Raw genomic sequence first — 22410 nt, forward strand, 5'->3', positions numbered from 1 at the left:
GTTTACAGCCCCGAGCTTTGTACACTTACCGCTGCTGGAGGTTGTGTGCAGGCTTGAGCTGTGTACACTTACTGCTGTTGCTGGATATGTACAGCCCCGAGCTGTGTACACTTACCACACTGGGAGGAATGTATTTCCCCGAGATGTGTACACTTACCCCTTCTGGAGAGTATGTACATGCCCGAGCTGTGTACACTTGCTGTTATTGAAGGGTATTTACACGTCCGAGCTGAGTATACTTACCACGAGTGGAGGGTATGTACAGCTTCGAGCTCTGTACACTTTCTGCCCTGATCTGTGTGCAGTTACCACTGTTGGAGAGAGTGTACTGTCCTCTGTGCAGCCCGAGCTGTACACACTTTCCGCTTTTGGAGGATATGTACAGCCCCGAGGTGTGTACACTCACCATTATTGGAAGGTGTGTACAGCCCCGAGGTGTGCACATTTACCGTTATTGTAGGGTATGTACCGCCCCAGCTACGTATACTTACGCTGTTGGAGGGTGTGTACTGCCCCGTGCTGTGTACACTTACTGCTATTGGAAGGTATGTACAGCCTCGAGCTGTGTACGCTTACGGCTGTTGGGGGTATACATTGCCCCGAGATAAGTGCCAGCCAGAGAAAATTCCCTCCCGCCATTAAGTACAGTGCCACCAGAATCAACTTCATCCGCTTAGAAAATATGTCAGCAACCCTAAGTTAACAAGGTTAAAATTAACAAGATGCTAGTAAATGACACTGTATAGCTATTTAACAAGCATGCGTGACCTTCACGCTGATCGTCCTTGATAACCATTTTACGATGTTACTGGAAATTCAGCCCTCACTGGGATAACCATTACGGATTTGATTTGTCAAGGACGACACCCCACTGATCAATAGACCGTTTGTTTACATTCTGCCCACTAGATCGTATGTGGTTCTACGTCAGCAAGCTTGCTTATAGGTATTTGGTGTGGTGCGGTGTTCTCTCCGAGCTCTGTCCGGATTCTTCTACCCATGCACCTCTCAAAGCCAAATATTCTTGAATACAACCTAAAACACTTACTCAAATGAATACACTAGTTCGTCCAGTTTAATAATAAATAACCTTTACACATATTAATAGTTTCAAGATTTTGAAACAACAATCAACAACGTGTGTATGTATGTGTGTATGCTTTGGGTTTTAGGGCCTACGTAACAATTTTTCAGTCATATAACGACGAGGGTCATTAGGTGTGTGTACACATAATGTGTGTTCTTGCAACAGGACGACTCCATGTCGCCACTGAAGTATCATGCCGAAGACAACAGGCATGACACCCCACGCACTCACATTATGACACCGGGCCAACTAGTCCTCTTTCCTTGTCCTAATCTCTCAATGCTGAGTGCTAAACAGGGTAGCAACAAGCACAATTTTTAAGTCTTTGGTAAGACTCGACCAAGGTTTGATCCCGGGTGTCCCGACTTCGAGACGGACGCTGTATACCGATTAAGCAACCAAAACGGTCCTATCAACCGTGTTTGTATTGCATTTCGACAGTGTGTCCTTGTAGTAAGCTAATCCATCATATTTACTGTCCTCTCTCACTGGAAAGCCATATCGAAGAAAACACCAGGTATCCGGTTGGCCGAAATCAGGCTTTTCCCTAAAGGCTCGAATTCACCCCAACCCCATCCCCCACCCCTCACCTTTTTTTTTTTTTTTTTTACATCAGTGTATGTTACTGTTCTAGTCGCAATCAGACGTACTTAAATTCCACCTTTCCATTCGTAGAGATTCTAGGCTGGACGAAGAGGATGGTTTTGTCTACGCCTCCTCATTGGCTCTTCTGCTCCAGGAAAGTGACTACATTCTGATCACATGTCCTTTAACAGACGAAACGAGATCAAAGGAAAATTAAAGGAAAATACATGAAGTACTCCATCGTCCAGGCACTGTGTTTAAATTTTGTACAATCAAAAAAGTACGAATTGTCCACGAGTCCTAAAAGTTCTTTCCCATCGGTTGACATTGAATATATTGATGCAGATGCTTTTAGAAAGCCTTATTGATTTCATGTTGTCTTTCTCATTTAGAAAAAAAAAACTTAAATCTTCAGTCCACTTCGCTCTGTCTTGAATACAAAAAGTGTTTTATCTCCAACATTTACCATTCTTGTTTTGAATACACGACTTTATACGTGCCGACCCCACTCGAGAAATACAGGTAATATTCCTATTTCAGATCACATAACCAATACATGACACCATTCTGTCTGGCCCTTCAAGTATCACATGATTTAGCAGACCACTGTACTTACACAGACTTTTGCTGAAAACAAATACATTTGACTTTTTCACCTCCTGGAAATGTATGGCATGTATTTTAGTTTTGACCTTTCATTTTGCGGGGGCAAACTGATCTGTTAACCTGGATTCTACTGGGCAGATACTAATGTCACATCAGGATACCTTAAAATTACACAAAAAATATTGATAAACTGGAGCCCAGGAGCTGTGAAATGGGTCTATTGCTCTTCTTCAATTTTTTTTTCATGTAACAAATGACCAGTTGTCTTCTAGTACAATTCATTGGTCTTCTCCACCCACAAAGAGCCTATCAGTTATTCTGTGTGTAAAGGAGAACCCGGCTCCAGATCATTATGACATCACATCAAAGAGAATGCATTGCACCAGAACGTCATATTATGATATACAGTAAGATGGTAGATATTTCCCCGAAATTTCTTTAGCAACTAAGTCGTTATCGTTTGTCCGGTTAGTGTGAGCATGAAAATCTTCATCATTTGTTCCACTGCCGTATGTGGCAACAGATAAGGCAACATGTGAAGGCCAAATATCGTCATACAAGACATGTTTTAGTCCTTACACTGTATAGCTGTATGTCAACAATACAAATATGACAAGGACACCTAGAACACATGTAGTCTGTCAACCTTTTTTCGATCTTTTCAGGATTATATGGAAATGTTCATCACATATAGCAAAGGTTATTAACAGCTCATTCCACAATTTAACAGATAACTGCTTTAACGGACCATAAAAAACTTTGTGTAATAAGTTTGTTGGCATTTACGCAATTAGGAAGACCAACGAATTAAACTAATCTAACGCTTATCCGTTTAATTAATAACTTATGATAGCTAACAGAATTTATTTCAAACGTTTTAAACGTCAAGACATAACGTTTGGTGAAACGTTAACGGTTTCGTTTCTCAGCCACTCTTCGCTGAAAAAGACATTTAATGTATCCAGAATCCGGACGACCTGACGTACCACACGTAAAAACGCGCCCCAACAAAGTGAATAATATGCTGGAATTTAAGTTATTTTAGTTAGTGTAACGGTAACTGATTACTATCGAACTCTCACGATTGTAGACTTGAGGTAATGAGCTCTGCTAAAGCATCAGGCAATGAACTGAAGCCTATGTTCACCTAAAAACTCCGAATATATCCGATGTCCAACATATAGGCTTCGCCACAACAAAATGTGTTTGTCATGTGACACAGAAATTGGAGATAAACAAAGGCACGTGATCATTTGTAGGCTCATGTGTAAACTTGCCTTATACAGTCCCTGAGATTAACAGATGCCTGGTGTGGTGAGGTAATGCTGTTTAAATGTTTTTGGTTAAAACGGTGTCAATAAATCTACCACAGTACTTGGGGTTTCTGTGCACATCTTCTATCATCAGATCAATGACCGAGTTATGTTACGATTTCATGATCAAAAGCATAACCGCGCCTGAAAATATTGACGGAAGACTGTGTCCTGTCAGTTTGTGATGGTCTACTAAAACTCCTGCTGTGTAGGGCCTAAAATATTGATGGATTAGTCATATGTTTACAAATACACGTTGTATATACTGTGAAAGCTAGTTAGACTACTAATTTATTTATTTATTTATTTGATTGGTGGATTACGCCTTACTGTACTCAAGAATATTTCACAATGGTTTGGTTTGGCGAAATCGGACAAAGCCCGAAAATCCATGACCATCCACTGGCAACCCTTCCCACGTACGGCCGGAGAGGAAGCCAGCATGAACTGGACTTGAACTCACAGCGATCGCATTGGTGGCTCCTGGGGGATTGCGCAGAGCTGGCATACTAACCACCTTGGTCACGAAGGTCCCCCTTGAAGGGAAATCAATCGTGTGCATGCACAGACGTTTTAACTGAATTTTTTTGAAATGAGTATTTATCTGCTGGTAGTGAAATAAAACAGAATTAATCTGTTTTGGTGCAGTCAGCTGTACATGTCTCTGTTTGGATCGCCGATATAGCATGGCGTCATCAAAATTAAGACAGATTTAAAGAAAAACAAACCAATCAGAATTTCTATTTTTTCAGATTTCTGTTCATCACATGGGTAAAGACTGAAGTTCTGAATTAAATATGGAGGAGCGAAAGCTTCGCTCAGTTGTCTTGACAGATGTCTTGCATGGAAATGACAGATATTCCAGTCAATACAACAGTGTTCACGGGAGCGTATCAGAGGAGAGAAGTGCCCCGGCACCCTCACTGGAAGTCAAAGTGTACAAAAGAAGGTTTTACATACTCTTCATGTTTTCCATGTCCGCCTTGGCTCAAGCCGCCGTATGGAACACATGGGGACCAGTGTCTCAGTCGGCCAAGCAAGTGTTTGGATGGACTGACGGGGACATTGCCTTGTTAGCGAATTGGGGACCCATTTCTTTCATCATTTCTCTCTACCCGTTTTCATGGATCATGGATGTAAAAGGTACATGTAAGGGCTCTGTAGGTTTTAATTTATTTACCTACCAATTTGGTTTGTGTTTTACGCCGTAATATAAATATTTTTCTACTATGCTAGACGACTTGAGGGCTTTCAGGTTTATGTGCGTTGGAATCAGGTGAAAACCACGCATACCCCATGAATCAAAGCTCCGGGGTATAAAGTTGCATGCAATCGGTCGTTGGATTTAAACATTTGACCTCAGTTTGCTCAGGGCAGGTGGACTTTTCTCGTCATCGAGTGGGTGTATTTTTTCTTACCTGCATATGGTTTTAACTACATCCAAGAAAGTAATTATCAGTGGATTTATTGTTGTCAGTCCATCATCTCTTTACTTCTCGTTCAGTTTTGCCTACTCAAGCATCTCGAAGATCAGGTTCACATTTTTCTTCTCATGTAAATAAGATTTATGTCTAGTGCTATTGTTTACTGAATTTACACAATTTTTACATCTATTAGGTCTAATACTCGTACTGAACAATATTTGAAGATCTGTTTATAACGTTGAGTGTTTTAGATAGGTCACACTCAAGCTGGTGAGTTTTATTTTCGCTGTGTGTTTCATATTTGTCCCTCGTTCTTCGCAGGATTACGGTGGGCGCTTATCAGCTGCAGCTTTGTGGTGGCAGCCGGGGCGGCGCTCAGGTGTATAACATTCCAGCAACCTTATGCCACCTGGTGAGTACATGGTGGCAGAGTTATACAGAGGCAGTGCTACTATCGGGATTATTTGGGATCGATATTTTCTAGGTATTTTCACAGATTTAGACGCCACTTTCGCAAAAGTTAGTAAGTCATATTTCCAGAAACTGTATACCCTAAAAGATGTTGTCTAGGTTTCAGTGCCATAAGGCGACGTGATTTACGGGAAAATTACGAAAAACATGATTTTTGAAAGGGGCTCACTGTGCTAAAATTCGTGTGACATCATTCTGGGTTTCAAATCAGTGACCTCAAAGTTAGGTGTCTAGCCACCAGTAATACATATCCACAATGCTTTGTGAGAAGTCTGTTGGCCGAGTGGTCTGGACGCTCATTGCTGGCAGCCACCAATATATGGAGATACGCGTATGTATCTCTCCAAACTTGCAACATCGTTTATACACTGATTGAAAATCTTAGGGACACTATCTTGGAATTAATCGTAAAGTAACTACATTCTTAAACGTTTCCCAGCGTCTTTTAAGAATGTTTTACGCTTGAATATATATGGGACAAAAGTAATTTTTTCCTATGTGTAAGGTGATTTCATCTTCTTGCATTAATTTTTGCGGCCCCAGATGAGTTATCCCTGCTAGGTCTAAGTGAAGTGGGTGGTGGGCCATATTTGGATTGTGTGTTTTAATTGGGATGCTGTGGTCGCTGCAATCAACTGTTAGGTTTGATATGCATGTAACTATTAAAGATCGACTGAATTCAATTTTTCGTATTCTGTAAAGTAATGCCACGAGTTTTTATGAACATTTGTTTGGTTAGAGCCTCCATTCTTCTATTTTGAAATTTGGCTGTGGAATCTGCATGAACAGATGCATGCAGCTCATTATAACTAAACTATTCTTCGACATCTTTCAGCCATATATCCAGCCCAACAGTTTGGGGAAAGGTTTTAAAATTCTTTGAAACTGTTTCCTGCATACAAGGTGATAACCAGTGTTCATGCAGGGAATGTATGTATTCCAATTTTGTCACAGGTTGATTCACGGAGGCCAGTTTCTTAACGGCCTTGGAGGCCCTGTTGCCATGGCAGCATGTACGGTTGTATCGTCGACATGGTTTCCACCGAACCAGCGCACTATATCAACGAGTATTGGCAACCTGCTCAATGCTGTTGGTGTGGCAGTCTCTTTTATAATAGGTATATGGCCCAGAGGCTATCTGGTATCATTAACATGTATTAGAGCCATGTGTTTATATCACTATCCGGCTGTTGCGTGCTATGTTAATAGTAATATATAATTAAAGACGTACAGTATAGAGAGAAAAACTCAAGCACGGACAAAGTATCATAGCTGGCAAATTTCCACACGTAACCGGTAAAATACGGCATCCTTAGTTAGGGTTTTATTTGCAACTGTTCATGTAAACGATTAAATGGCTCCATGGCTTAAGCAGCATTAGGTAAAAAAAATACACTGATACTAATTGCATTTTATTTGACGTCACAGGCCTAGAAATACCCAGTTGCTGTGTGGTCGTTATAATTTTAACATACAATAACATTAAAAAATGTTTTAATGTGAGGCTAGGTCTGGGGGTAACTCACGGGCATCCGCAAGTTGCTGGGATAAATCCCCACGTACGACCGGAGAGGAATCCAGCACGACACATTGAAATTGTATTTGAATTTTTTTAGGGAAATGAGAGCCGTGTTGTTGTTGAATGGTTAACATCCATCGTTTTGGGGTGACTGAAGTTATTGCAAGCACGTCGAGCTCCGCCTCTGTGAGTGAAAAAGTGTGATCCTCAAGTGGGCCGTTCTTAATAAGGCCTGGTCAGTAACCTGCGGGTGGTCGTGGGTTTAGCGAGGTTTCCTGTCACCATAATGCCGGCCGCCGTCGTACAAGTGAAATGTTGTTGAGAACGGCGTAAAACACCAATGGAAAAAATAAATAAATTGTCTATCTGTGCATGCTGTCTGGAAGAAATGAGGTATATTAATTAATTTTCTGTTGTCTGACATAACATACTTGGTATATTTGATAATCTTAAGTCATATGTCTAAGTGTAAATTCACTTTTGCTGATTCACAGGTCCACTTCTGGTGCCACAACATTCTCCATGTACACCTTCCAACGGCAGGTAGCCAATGACAGGAGAATCAGGCAGTGTTTTTACACATGTAGTAATAGACACATAAATCTTAATGTCATTCTCACACAATAATATATAACAAACTGATATTTACTCTTGTGTAGTACTGATAATAGACATAAGCTTTAATGGACTTTTGACAATATAGTGGCGCTGAAGAAATAATTCCTGTCATTATTTATCAACAAAAATATGTTGCGCCATGATCAAGAATATTTTACTTATTCAACGGTGGCCATCATTGTATAATGGGGGTAAACCTTCGACCATCCGGATGATGTTAGCAAACTTTACCACGTACGACCAGAGAGGAAGCTAGCATAAGCTGGAAACTCACTCAGATGAGAGGCCCCTGGGTGATTGTGCTACGCTACCACGCTAACCATCAGGCCACAAAGGGTTGGTTTAAAAGTTGGTTTATGGAGGACCTAGTGTAATTGAAGGTTATAAAATGAATGTAATTGCCAGACAAATAAATTTTAGATACTTTTCTGTACACATTTTTAGTGACCTGAACATAAGCGAATTATTGAAAGCTGATACAGCCAGCGATGACTGTTTCAACGCATCCAACAATACGGGTCAGTATTTGTTCATTGCTCTTACTTTGCTTCGTTTATAAATAACTTTATATTTATTTACTTATATGATTGGTGTTTTACGCCGTACTCAAGAATATTTCACTTATACGACAGCGGCCAGCATTATGGTGGGAGGAAACCATGCAGAGCCCAGGGGAAACCCACGACCATCCGCAGGTCAAATGACTTCATACATTCATTTTACTCTTTGTAATGCAAGCATTTTCCAGCAAGGGAACCTTGTAAAGAAATTTTACTTTAACGTTGTTGAACTGTTTTTATATATATATACAGCAAACCTCCAGGAGATGAGGGATGGCATAATAAAGTTACAGTACATCGGTATGTATTTAATTGTATTCGGATTTTATCGCCGTGATATGTGTGTCTAAAATACTGCCAACGTGGGGTAATTCCCAGTCATACATTCATTCTGAGCATTCTTACTATGTTTCTTACGTGAAAAACTGTTTTCAACGACCATAAAATGGAAATATATTATTGAACAAATTGGTGATATCCGAAGTATGCAGGCGTATTCCGTGGCTATATACAGGATAGATTTATTTATTTAGGCTTGTCAGCTGTTAAGGTCATTCAGAGACACGTCACAGGTGTATCCCTTTGACGATCTGAAGAGGTGCCCTGTGTACCAATCTGATAGAGCTTTCATGTGCGGTGATCTGGGTTTTCACTGACAAGGTTTTTCACTGGACTGAAGTCCTAGACATTTGTGAAGATACCCAAGTGAAGTCAACCCTCGGACTTCACGAACCTGACAAGGACTGTCACTGGAAACTACTGCAATTGTTACCAAAATTTGGACCTTATCGCGGCTTAAACCAGTCGAAGACATATTGTATTTTGTTGATTCGCTGAAAAGCTTAAAAAAATTTGGATGAGTTCCATAAGCGAATGATAAGCGCTGGAGGCATTATACCAGGCATTATGGCTAGAGAAACTGTATATATTTATTTGATTGGTAATTAAAATCCTACTCAAATAGATGGTCATGCAGGTTTTATGGATGGGGGAGGAGGGGGATCTGTAAGTAAATCACCGCTCTTCACCAGGACAAGCCTTCTGACTTAAAGCCGCACCCTAGAGCTGGATTGAAGTCTGTGACATCAATGATTAAGGGCGACTAGGCTGCTATGAGAACATCGCTTTAGTCGCCTGAGACACTGAGGGTCCCACATGCTGTTGTGATGGTGTGGCTGTCTTCCTGTGTATATCAGCTTCTCGACTTGAGCCATAAGGACTAATTGTAACTGAAGTAGTGAGAGGTCTCTGAGGAAAACGACTGTTAATCGCTGATTTAAAGTTCTTGCAAAAGTGAACAGGTTCCAGCCAAAACCTGTATAGCTGTGGACCAAACTGTATAGGGCGATTGAGGGAGAATGAATGTAACTTGGGTCGATCTCATCCACGTCGTTATTAGACATACTGCGCCAATGCGATTGGTCAAGGTGTCATGAATGTTACACAAGTACATTTTACTGTACCGTCTAAAGTTACGTATTTTCACCTCAGAGTGCGGGTTTTTGCGTGGCTGTGTTCTTGGGAATACTTTTGTACTTTCCGGCCAAGCCTCCATTACCACCAAGTACGACGGCCTCGGTAAAGAGAGTGGACTTCAAGACGGGTACTTTGGCATTGTTATGGTAAGGAAGTAGCTAAGGGCAAATAGAACTTGCAGCGAATTGAAAACATATCAATTCATAGATTTAATCCATCAATAATAACTTTGTTTTATATATATGTATATAGACATCAAAAAGTGCCGCACCTGGATCATTTGTTTTACAGTGCAATTGTCAGCTATACTATCCAAAAAAAGAAACGCATAACCCGGTTTTTTGCGGAGGTGATGCAGTCTTTTCAATTATGCATAACTAAATAAGAATTGCTATTCTGCAAATATTTTTTGACACAGATTAAGGAAGGGTCCATATCTAGACAACAAGGCCATCAACTTGAGGTAAGACACTCACAATGAGTCTCCCACTTGAGTGGAATGTCAGTATCTGTTGTGACCACCACGGGCACGAATAACAGTTCTGACACGCCTTGTCATGGACTGGATGAGATGGTGGATAGAGGCCTGGGGAATGTTCTGCCACTCCTCCTGCAAACATGCAACTTGCTCTTGAAGCGTTTGGGGTTGAGGTTGACGTTGGCGTAGACGTCGATCAAGTTCATCCCAGAGATGCTCAATTGGGTTAAGATCCGGGGAACGGGACGGCCAGGGTAGCACATTTACATTGTTTTCGGCGAGGAAGTCCCTTGTGACACGTGCCCGTGTGCGGTCTGGCATTGTCCTGCTGGAACAACTCCCGCTGAACGTCAATGACAGATAAGAGGTGTGGCGTGCAGGATGGTGTCTCGTAGCGTACGGCCGTAAGATTTCCCTGAACGTGGACAAGATTTGTACGACCAGTATACGATATTGCTGCCCACATCATCATACTCCCTCCACCAAATCTGTCCACTTGGCGTACGCAGTTAGGGGCATAACGTTCGTGAGCACGTCTGTAAACCCGGTTTCTACCATCACGTCTCTGCAATAGGAATCTGGACTCATCACTGAACCAAATGCGTCGCCAGTTGCGTAGATTCCATGCAGTCACGTTGTTACACCATCGGAGGCGATTGGCGCGATGGTGAGGACGCAGCACGATCCCAACATAGGGGCCTCCTGGCTCTCAGTCCATGTTCCCTCAGCCTGTTCCGCACTGTCTGACCTGATATCCTCCTCAGTCCCGGTATGCTGGCTGCTGTGCTTTCAGCTGTAGCACAACGTCACGCAAATGGAGGACCCTTATGTAGCGGTCTTGGGGCTGCCTGTAGTGACACGTGGTCGACCTGAACGCCGACGGTCATTTGTTTGTCCCAGTATTGTTGCAGCGGGCAGCAAGCCGTGAAATCGTGCTCTGGCTGACGTGTAGACGCCTAGAAATGGACGATTGGGACTCTCCAGCTTGAAGTCTTCCAATGGCAATATTTCTTGTGACAGTGTCAAGACGTGGCATGTTGAATCAGCTTGAAAACACCACTTGAAAGACGCCGATTTCCGGCCCGAAGTTGCGGTTTTATAGTCACACACTGTATGCTTTCCATGCGTAAGTTCGGCGTGTAAGACTGCACGTGATGCAGTGTGGTGCTGTATTTTTTACTTCTTCCAAAAACGGCCTCCAAACTCAACATTTTCAACCAAGAAATGTTTTGAGGAATAAAATGTGTGCTAACTGTGACTATTAACAATATTAAAACACATTTTGCTCATGAAATGAAGACAAAATGTATTTATTTCATTTTAAAATAAAACAAAACACCTATGCGTTTCTTTTTTTGGATAGTATATTTGCCATATCCGGTCGTTCATTCATCCAGACACACGTGTTTCCCTCATTCATCCAGACACACGTGTTTCCCTCATTCATCCAGACATACGTGTTTCCTTTATACATCTAGACACACGTGTTTCCCGAATTGGCTTCGCATGATTAAAAAATCCTTCACAATGGCCTACATCCAAATCAAATAAATAAACATTGTTCTACCTGAAAGCTCCTCACTATATGCACCATGGTGTGAATAGTTTGAGGTGCCTTTGAATAATCAGTTAATTTTTATATTGGTATTTTGGTATCCTTTTTTTATTAGTCACACCCAATTTTGGGTAATCTCGTCCATCTACGGCGTGTGTTTGGGAACGATTAACTGCTGGATGTCTGTACTGGATGTAGTCCTTAATCCACTGGGCATTTCTCAGGTATGTAACCCGTAGTGTATTGTATTGAGCGGAAATTACCGTTTGTTTGACAGGCGTGTTTTTGTTTTAAACCCGTCAATAATTCCTGTCTAAATTCGCTTCCAGGAAACAGCAGGCTGGATGGGATTCTACTCTATTATTGGTGGAACAATAGCTGTGTTCGTAGTCGCCATGTAAGTCTTGATTTCGAGAATTAAAATACCTTGTACTATGTGTTCCATATAAACATTCAGGTTATATAATTTGTTAGCAAAAACTGTGAAAGCAATGGCAGGAATGACGTCGATTCACGTGTTCTTCTCCTGATACTTTTTATATATACAACGGTTATTTATTATTGAACTGGACGAACTAGTTTATTCATTTGAGTAAGTGTTCTACGCTGTAGTCCAAAAAATTTGGCTTTGAGAGGTGTATAGGGAGAAGAATCCGGACAGAGCTCGGAGAAATCACCGCACCACGCCAGGTACTTATAAGCAAACTCGCTGACGTATGACCGTATCCGATCTAGTGGGCAGAATTTAATCAAACGGCGTATTGATCATTAGGGTGTCGTCTTTAGCAAGTCTAAACCCTAATGGCCCTACCGGTGGGGACTAAATTTCCAGTAACATCGTAAAATGGTTATCAAAGACGATCAGCGTGACGGTCACGCATGCCTATTACATAGCTATATGATACAGTATCATATAACAGCATCTTGTTAATTTTAACCTTGTTAATTTAGAGTTGCTGACATATTTTCTAAGCGGATGAAGGTGATTCTGGTGGCACTGTACTTAATGGCGGGAGGGAATTTTCTCTGGCTGGCACTTATCTCGGGGCAATACATACCCTCCAACAGCGGTAAGTGTATATAGTTTGGGGCTGTACATACTCTCCAATAGCAGTAAATGTACAGAGCTCGGAGCAGTACACACCCTCCAACACCGGTAAGTGTACACAGCTCGGGTCTGTGCATACTCTCCAACAGCGGTAAGTGTATACAGCTCGGGACAGTACACACCCTCCAACAGCGGTGAGTGTTCACAGCACGGGGCAGTACACACCCTCCAACAGCGGTGAGTGTACACAGCACTGGGCAGTACACACCCTCCAAAAGCGGTGAGTGTACACAGCGCTGGGCAGTACACACCCTCCAGCAGCAGATGCCCTGTACAGATTTATTATTGTGTTAATATTGTATGTCTAAACGTAAGCCTTGCGTGTACTTCCCTCTATTTCATTTTGCTATTATTTTAAGAATCGGCAGCGTTATAATCTTCATTGAGTGTCTTATCAGCTAGAGCTAATTTATTTCAACGTTTGCTGTTGGTGTTGCGTGGAATGTACTCTTACCGTTTTAGCGGCTGAGATCATAATGTCGTGTTATTGCAGTGCACGTGTGGATCTCCGTGATCGCTGGCAACACTTTAATCACCGCGGGAGTGCCTCTGATATACGAGCTGGCATGTGAAATAACATTCCCTATATCAGAGAGCGTCACAACAAGTGCCCTCGCAATGTACAATAACGTGGCTGGTCTCATATTCCTACTGGTGATGATGATTCCAAATATCAGTGAGTAACGAATAATAGTCCCCTTATGGATGCAGTGGGACATCTTGATATGCGTCTGTCTGTCTGTCTGTACGTCTGTGTATGTGTGATAATTAAGGACACAATTTAAAAACTATTTCAAATGGGACCTCTAAAATTCGCTACAACTTGTTTCGCACTGTGGACATGGCCTGATTTAATTTCTAACGTGGTGGTTTTTAGCTCGACTGTACTTGGTACAGGCAGATCTTATGTCGTGCCTTGAGCGTCGGCGCCGGTGTCCACTAACAGGGAAAGCATGGTTAGACAAAATGTTAGAGTGCACGTATGGAAATAACAACAACCCGAGGGGGATATTCCATCGTTGATTCCGTGTATACATATTAAGTACCGTAAATTACTGAATTGCTGGTGTTTAACAAAATGTTAGGGGTGGTATATCAAAAAGTACAGCATGACCTGAAGTTTTACATGCATACAAAACACAATAAAACAAGAGGAATGTACTAGTTCTGATGCTCTGTGTGCATATTAATTACCGTATTAATTACCAAATTCACGATTTTAGTACTTTATGTATCGAGCTAAAGTTTTGCATTAATATGTCTCCTACACTCAAGCTCTTTGATGGTCTTGCTACCAAATCTAAGTTCCATTTGTTCTTCATTTTACAGATTGTAAGCTATGAGAAGCACATCTGTTTTTCAGAATACGCATAGGTTTTCATGCGTAATATGCTAGAGCTACGTTCTTGGGTCTTATCATTGCAATATCACCGATGACTCTTGCTCACTTCTACTTTTGAGCATCTGCGTTTTTGTTCACATAACATCTATGTATAAAAGAGAGTGATCTTTACGGAATTTGTCTTTGGGAAGTTTTTTTGGGATAGTTTTTACAGATATTTTTATTTCACCTTTCCCTGTAGATGTGAGCTGGACAAACTGGTGTGTGTTGGGGACGGTTTTGTTTTGTGTCCCGTTGTTATTGCTGCTGAAGGACAAATACAAACGACTAGATATGGATTTAGAAATGAAAGCCGAAGACAAATCGTCCCCTGGTGTTAGTGGATCAATAACGTCCGTTCCAGGAGCACCGTCCGTGGTGTATACACATGACGAAGTTATAGACTATTTATGAATGAGATTTAATAAATTTGTGCATCCATACATTTAGTGGAAAAGATTTACAACTGTTAATATTTTTCCTTGTAAATTATAAGGGAGATTTTATATTCCTGATTGTTAATGTTTTGAAAAAACATTTAAAAGGCTGTTTTAAACAAGGCTTTGGAATTGTCCAATCTTGCACCTTTGTCTGAGGATCGTTTCAATCTTTCTGTGATAATTTGTTTACTATTGGTTGCTTGGCGTGATGAGGAAATGCCAGTGCTATCTGAGCATTAAAGCCAAACGCTGTCCAAGTTGTGTTACACATTTGTTAACTTATAATCTTGGGAATTTTCCAGTCAACCTTTATATTGGCCTTTTCATTATAATACTCTACACGACGGGGAAACAAATAGGGGGCCTACATCAGTGGGTTGCAGTTGAAGCCATGTTCAGTGCTGTTATGCTCACGTTCTCTGTACCGGAGAACGGATACATGTGCAGAAGATCTTTCCGAACAATTCTCCTTAAATGTGCAATAAATCTATGCCAAACCATTGCAGATGTCTGATAACATAACTGCAGTCCATGCTACAGTAAGGTCGTTCTGTTGGTTTTTACTTTTATGTGTAGTAATTTCATACAATCTGTTGATCATTGAACAGGTACCTTTTTTTACCTGACTATTGTTACCTGACTACTATTTTTCCGTGTTAATGTAACTCAGTGTTTTACTATATACCCAATGCAGTGCTTTCTATGTCTCTCTTCACTTAAGTAATTCATACAGCCTAAATTTTAACACATACAAAATCATGCAGAAGCAGCATGGGAGTCATTAAGGTCGATTTTATAATCGCTGTTTTTTATGGGCCTATTTGCTTTCTTTCTTAATGTTTTCTTTATTGTTTTGTTGGGATTTATATGTTATGATTATGCATTGATTAAAAATTTTAATTATGTCATGCTGTTATTTATTATTTCTTTTCACGAAAGGTTATTTTGAGGATGTGATAATGTCACATGCCAGTCGGTACCTTGATAGCCTGTGATAGCGTATGTCGTGGAAAGATTTACACAATGTACGGTAACCTACGTTCGTGTATTTAACAGCTCGTAATACTGCTTAGGCCTACCTTACGGCAATCGAGCGCTTTGTTAGTCACCAAAATGGTGAAAATAAAGAATGCGGAAGTAATGCAGATGGCGGGTGTCATTTGACCTTGACACCAGTGCTACAGATAAGGGACGTGCAGGCATAAATGCGCTTAAAAATTAGATTCTAAAATTAAAACAGAGCGTACTGAATGCGCATGGCGATTTGTGTGTACCCCTAAATTCCCGAAAGCTGTAGCGCACATGCGAGATTTAAAGCAAAAAGTCCTGTCAAAGTCGAAAGTAGCTTTCCAAAGTAGTTTACCTACGCGACGCTCTCCACGACGAGTTAGTTTTTAGAAACTGGAGGCTACAGCAAAGGTTCAAGACTGGTAAAAAAATTCCCAGTCGAATTAGGCAAGTTACCATAGAATGAAATAATACTACAGACCCTGCTCTCAAAACAAAAAGTTGTCATTGAGTGAGTTATTGGAATAAACCAAATAGGCCTACAGGTTGAGGTGTAATAAATAAATGTAGGCCTTTGAGCGTCATTCCTCGTGTGGAAAGCTCACTTAAACACACAGGGCGTCCCCTTGTATGACTCTACCAAATGACGTGATACGGGTCAGACTAAAGAATTTCAAAAGCGTGTAGGCTTATTTTATTTCGAATAATCGAGTGTGATTCTTCCGCAGCTCAACCTCGGTTATGGTTTACCGGATCTCCGCAGAGCCCTACTAAATTTATTTACAGTGTAGTTGAGCTCTCCACTACATTTCAGTGCATGGTGACACTACATTTCCCCATTCAAAGCCTACACTAAAATTTGGTGTAGTGCCGAAGTTGTGCAGGGAACTAAGTAAGACCTTAACTCTGCACTTTTACGTAGACGTCTACACTATAAAGTAGTGTTGGGGATGTATTGTTAACCACGTTCATTTCAACATATACAGTAATTGAACAGAAGAGGCTGACGATTTGCCGAGTAGACATAAAAATGAAAATGGCAGTACCGGTCATTGTTGTGGTATATCTTGACTAAAACATCTACCATCGAAGTATATTGGTCGTCTGAATACTGTAACAACTGATTAAGTCCCAGATCATGTGCACTTAAACTGAATAATCCTTTATTATAATATGAGCCGATTTTTGCTTACCAAGCGTATTTATAACACCAAAACAAAAAAAACAAAAACAAAAAAAACAAAAAAAAAAAACAACAACAACAACAACAAAAAATGGAATACAGAAAACATAAGAAAACATGAAGAAACATGATGTACCCTTCCAGATTTGTCCTTCCAAACAGATACAGCATTATGTGATGAACAGAATTTTCTTCAAAATGCTGCCTCAGTGAACCAAACAATGAATGAAGACAACCTACCTCAAGTGCAAAGTTTTAACTAAGCGTTAGATGAAAGACAAACCACTTTTGTAATCATTAACCATCGTTTTATATTTTGTATTTAACTCTCCGTCTCACGTCTCAAAAACGGAGAAATTATTTTATGGGTGTCATTGAAGTTTAATGCTGTTATGTACTTAAGAATATTTCAGAAAGAAAAACTGTCGACGATGGTCTTGTTTTTGGCAAGTGATAATTATATTTGTTAAACATTAATCATAATCGAACAGACCTCATTATATATTTTTGGAATCCGTCGTGATGCACTATAAAAATGCTTTCATATTATATTCTGATACACTTCCCTAAATAGCAAGTATATAGTTGTACCATTTACACTAGTCATTTTGTTTCGGGTAATGTACTTATTTTAGGGTATATATTATGTACACCAGATAATCAAGACCTAGAATCTTGTTGCAAGTGTGATTCTGCTCCCGATCTTCTGAGCTGTTTAGCTTATAGTATGCAGTTCGAACGCGTCCCCAGTTTGGTAATGACTGTGCACTTTTTATGAATAAATTTTGTACATCAGACGAATGCCCCTTTCGTGAAATAGTAGACAAACTGGGACGTTGTGGTTGAATGTGTTATTTTAATGTGGTTGAGAATACAAGCCCCGTTATAGATACTCCACTTATTTTCACACTAAGAGACAACCCAATAAAAAATGAAGAGAGCATGGAATTTGTGAATTCTCACATTCTCCTAGTTCCTGGTGATTCACAGCGGCGATTAGGCCGACGGCACTCGTGTAGGCGTTTGAGCGGTTTACCTTCGATGGAGACCACTTCAGATGTGTATCGTGCATGGGCAATATTATACATACGACACATATTTTCACACCAAACGGCGCATTGAGGAAAGGCACGGGTTCAACCTCGCGGAACGTCAGAGAATTGGTAAACTCATGGAGATTTAGTGAGGATGAGTGGCCGATGGAACCCGTCCGTGTAATCGTTTGCCCACTTTTCCCATACCAACATGGTGTACATACCTGCATTTCTACGACATTCGAGGGAAACTTCGTCAGTAACTTGCCAGGGGAACGTGGTTTACCCTGTGCACTGCGGTTTTTCCAGTTTATAAAACAGATCACCATAATGCAGGGATAGATCAGGTTGTTAAACAAAAATCAAATAAATAAATCAATGAATATTTTGGATCCATATTCACTTTGGTGTTCATTAATGAATTTCTCGTGTTGATACGCTTGGAAAATGTGAACGGTGGTATTCTCACGTGTGACTAATTGTCCAACACATACAATTTAGATTCAGCTCATAACACTGACGTACCAAACATGTGGACGCATATTTCACTAACGATACGACCTATACAAAGAAAGTTACGATAGAACTACCAGCATATTTGATTTCATGGCACGATGGAATCTCGTACTAAGCCTCATGCACTAGTTTGGTTTCCTCGTTCAGAAGAACCACATTGTGGAATTCCACCAAACTGTCAGAATCTTGGAATGTCATTTCCACCTGGTCTGGTTGAAGGACTTACTGGACAACCCTACATTAGGGCTGGACATCCAGGCAGCGTTTGGCTATTACTGCGACCCGGTGACGTTGACCATCGAAACTCGGCCACAGTTGTTTCCTAACCTTAAGACGGTCGTTTGTGTGTCCACGGGGTTTGACCACATGGACATGGAGAAGTATAAACAGTTGGGGATTCGTGTGTATAACTGTGTGTCTTATTCCGAGGCGACGGCCGAGCATGCCTTCCTGTTAATCCTAGCTACGGCCAGGGATTCTTTCAAAAGTAAGTATAGACTTTACCAGATAAATACGAAAAAGCTTGTTGAGATATCATTTCGTACAAATGGTGATATAGAAAACTGCAAAAATAGTCAGTATTTGTCCGTAATTTTTGCCATTTATTCCAGTCACTTTCCATGTTTCCTCTCTCTTCGTCGTTGTAGTATATGTATTTACAGGATGTGTTGAAATAGAGTTGCCAAAACTCCGTCCTTGCCTATTGGGGTTCTCTCGTCCTAGTGGTGACCCAGGAGCCTCTCACCAATGCGGTCGCCGTGAGCTCAAATCCAGCTCATGCTGGTTTCCTGTCCCGTCGCAAGAGGATGGGAGGTCCTGAGTTTCCCTGGGGTCTGCCTGGTTTCCTCCCACCATAATACTGGCCGCCGTGGTATAAGTGAAATAATTTTCAGTATACGGCGTAAAACACAAACCAACCTGACTAACTAACTAACTAACTAACTAACTAACTAACTAAATAAATAAATAAATAAATAAATAAACCCTTGTCTAATTAATTGCAGAGTTAAAACTGCAGTGGAGTGTGTCTGTAGTATAGGCCTGGGCAAAATAGGAACTGAAGTCGCCAAGTGCGCTCGTATCTTTGAATATCACTACGCCCTGCCATTTCTTAACTAACTTATTTTTATTAGTTATATATACACAAACACATGATGGTTTTATTATCTCACTGTCACTTGATCAGTTTGGCTCATTATGAAAATAGTGACTAATAGTTTTTACGATAAACTCCGAATGCTGATCACCACCAATCGCTATCAGATATAATGCATTTATATGATTATTAACAACATATCAGGCATAACCACATATTAACAATTTGTCAGTTTTGAGTCGTTTATGCTAGATGTTATTGCGGACATTGTTAAACAGTTGTGCGGCATATGTGGAGAGAGTGGGAGATTCAGTCCCATGGTTAGTGGCATAAGGTGTGTCGCTCCCAACCGTTCCGTGAATTGTCTAATGAACATTCGCTGTGTGAAACCATGAAAGACTTGTTTTCTGAACATTTATATAATATTCAACATGTTAACTGAATACTTTTCCAAACTATTCAGTATTATTCTGTGATATGACTTAGTTAGGTCTTGATCCCGTGGAGACCATGTTCTAACCCAGCTTCGCTATCTCTACAACGGGGATCACCGGTTCTTATCTTGTCACTCAGGGGACTGGAGTGGTGTTTGATTCCTGCTGTGATTATTCACTGGTATATCCAAGTAGGAAGAAAGCATTTTTAATCAACCTCTTACAGGATGTGCAGTAGTCCGATGAACCTGAATAACATCAGGATTATTTATCATGTCTGTATGCTTTAGGTTTTACGTCAATTTCTCAGTCATATAACGACGAAGGGTCATTCTTGCAACAGGGCGACTCCATGCCGCCACTGAAGTATTATGTCGGAGACACCGGGCATGACACCCCACGCAGTCACATTATGACACCGGGTCAACCAGTCCTCTTTCCTTGATCAAACCTGTCAGTGCTGAGCACCAAGCAGGGCAGCAACAAGCACCATTTCTAAAGTCTTTGGTAAGACTCGATCAAGGTTTGATCCTGGGTCTCCCGACTTCGAGGCGGACGCTCTATACCCATTAGGCCATAAAAGTGGTCCTGTCAACCGTGTTTTTATTGTTTTACGATAATGTGTTCTTGTAGTAGCTAATCCGTCATATTTACTGTCTTCTCTCACTGAAAAGCCATATCGAAGAAAACACCAGGTATCCGGTTGGCCGAAATCCGGCCTTTTCCTAAATGCTCGAATTCCTCCAAACACTTTTTTTTATATGATTCATCTATATTACAGTGTATATTGCTGTTCCAGTCGCAACCAGACCTACTTAATTTCGACCTTCCCACTCGTAGAGATTCCAGGCTGGACGAAGAGGACGGTTTTGTGTATGCCTCCTCATTGGCTCTTCTGCTCCAGGAAATTGAGTACATTCTGGTCACATGTCCTTTAACAGACGAAACGAGACTGATGATTGGCCAGGAGCATTTCAAGATGATGAAATCTACAGCAGCTATAGTCAATGTCGCAAGAGGTATATCTTGATTAAAATCACTTCCTTTCCATGCATCGCCTTAGATAAAATCCTCGCCTCTGAATAAAAACAAGTTAAAGGTAAAGTCGTGTCAAAGTTCTATAACTGTTCAATTATAATGTAAGCGAGTGATTTTTTTGTGGTACGACACATCATGAAAAAGATAATTTTGAACTGTAGTGTTGGAATACTGTTTATAATCTTTACTCTGTATTGCGTTATGTTATATTTATTTCTTATAAATTGCTCGTTATGTGTGATGAAAGCTACCTATACCATAAGTAGACGTGTAATAACGTGAATAAAATAAAAATTGTGAAAAAAAAGCCTGCAAAGGACTCATCTCTCAAAATTTACTTTTTTGAAACATTTTATTTTGTTTTATCTCATGAAATCCACCACTCCTCAAAGGAAACGTGAAGGAACATCCCATTCAAAATTTATCCTCATAGAAAATATTTTAGGTAATATTTTTACTTAGAGCATACCAGCACAAAATATATAATATTCAATGTGTTTGTTGCATGCTTTCAGCTGAGATAATAGATCAAGATGCATTGCTGGATGCCTTGCAGAGGGAAAAGCTACGATAAGCCGCTTTGGATGTCACCAGTCCGCCAGTTCTGACCACGGATCACCCACTTTTGAGCCTCCCCAATGTCATCCTCGCAAACCATTGTGTTTACTGTACACATAGATCTATAGAAAATGTCTGCCGGGAAGCTGTGTACAAAGCCTTGGGTGGCTTGACGAATGATCAACGCCATGTGGAATGATAAATAAGCACTAAACGAAATTAAATGAAAATACATGAAGTACTCCCTCGTCCAGGTATTGTGTTTAAATTTTTTACAATCAAAAAAGTACGAATTGTCCATGAGTCTTAAAAGTTCTTTCCCATCGCTTGACATTGAATAAAATGGCCCAGATGCTTTTAGAAAGCCTTATTGGTTCCATGTTGTCTTCCTCATTTAGAAAAAAAAATCTTCAGTCCACTTCGCAATGTCTTGAATACAAAAAGTCTTTAATCTCCAACATTTACCATTCTTGTTTTGAATACAGGGGCAAACTAATCTGTTAATCCGGATTCTACTGGGAAAATACTTATGTCACATCATGATACCTTAAAATTACACAAAAATATTGATAAACCAGAGCCCAAAGGCAGTGGAATGCGTCTAGTACTCTTCTGCTTTTTTTTTTTTTTTTCGTTGTAACAAATGACCAGTTTTGTTCTAGTACAATTCACTGGGCTTCTCTACCGACAAAGGGCCTATCAGTTATTCTGTGTGTAATGGAGGACGCGGCCCCAGATCATTATGACATGACTTTAAAGAGAATGCATTGCACGAGGACGTCATATTATGATATACAGTAAGATGGTAGACATTTTCCCGAAATTTCTTTAGCAACTAAGTCGTTATCGTTTCTATTTGTTAGTTTGGTTAGTGTGAGCATGAAAATCTTATTTTGTACTACTGCTGTATGTGGGAACAGAT

The 22410-nt window shown here is 40.6% G+C and overlaps 1 protein-coding gene across 1 annotated transcript; it reads left to right on the forward strand.

The window, feature by feature from the left end:
• Positions 1–4388: 4388 nt before the first annotated feature.
• LOC135464376 (solute carrier family 49 member 4-like) lies at positions 4389–21504 on the forward strand. The gene is made up of 13 exons (XM_064741804.1): positions 4389–4734; positions 5337–5427; positions 6441–6627; positions 9675–9805; positions 11808–11916; positions 12022–12089; positions 12644–12762; positions 13294–13476; positions 14384–14517; positions 18582–18849; positions 19711–19778; positions 20692–20911; positions 21446–21504. The coding sequence occupies exons 1-13, from the start codon at positions 4389–4391 to the stop codon at positions 21502–21504; spliced, it is 1983 nt and encodes a 660-aa protein (XP_064597874.1).
• Positions 21505–22410: the final 906 nt, after the last annotated feature.

The sequence above is a fragment of the Liolophura sinensis genome, chromosome 1 (genome assembly GCF_032854445.1).
Source record: "Liolophura sinensis isolate JHLJ2023 chromosome 1, CUHK_Ljap_v2, whole genome shotgun sequence".
Lineage (NCBI taxonomy): Eukaryota > Metazoa > Mollusca > Polyplacophora > Chitonida > Chitonidae > Liolophura > Liolophura sinensis.

Coding starts and splice junctions, on each gene's coding strand:
- LOC135464376 (XM_064741804.1), top strand. CDS start 4,389: ATGGAGGAGCGAAAGCTTCGCTCAGTTGTCTTGACAGATGTCTTGCAT. Junction 6,628..9,674: donor TATGGCCCAGAGGCTATCTG/GTATCATTAACA, acceptor TTTTCACCTCAG/AGTGCGGGTTTTTGCGTGGC. Junction 11,917..12,021: donor ATCCACTGGGCATTTCTCAG/GTATGTAACCCG, acceptor ATTCGCTTCCAG/GAAACAGCAGGCTGGATGGG.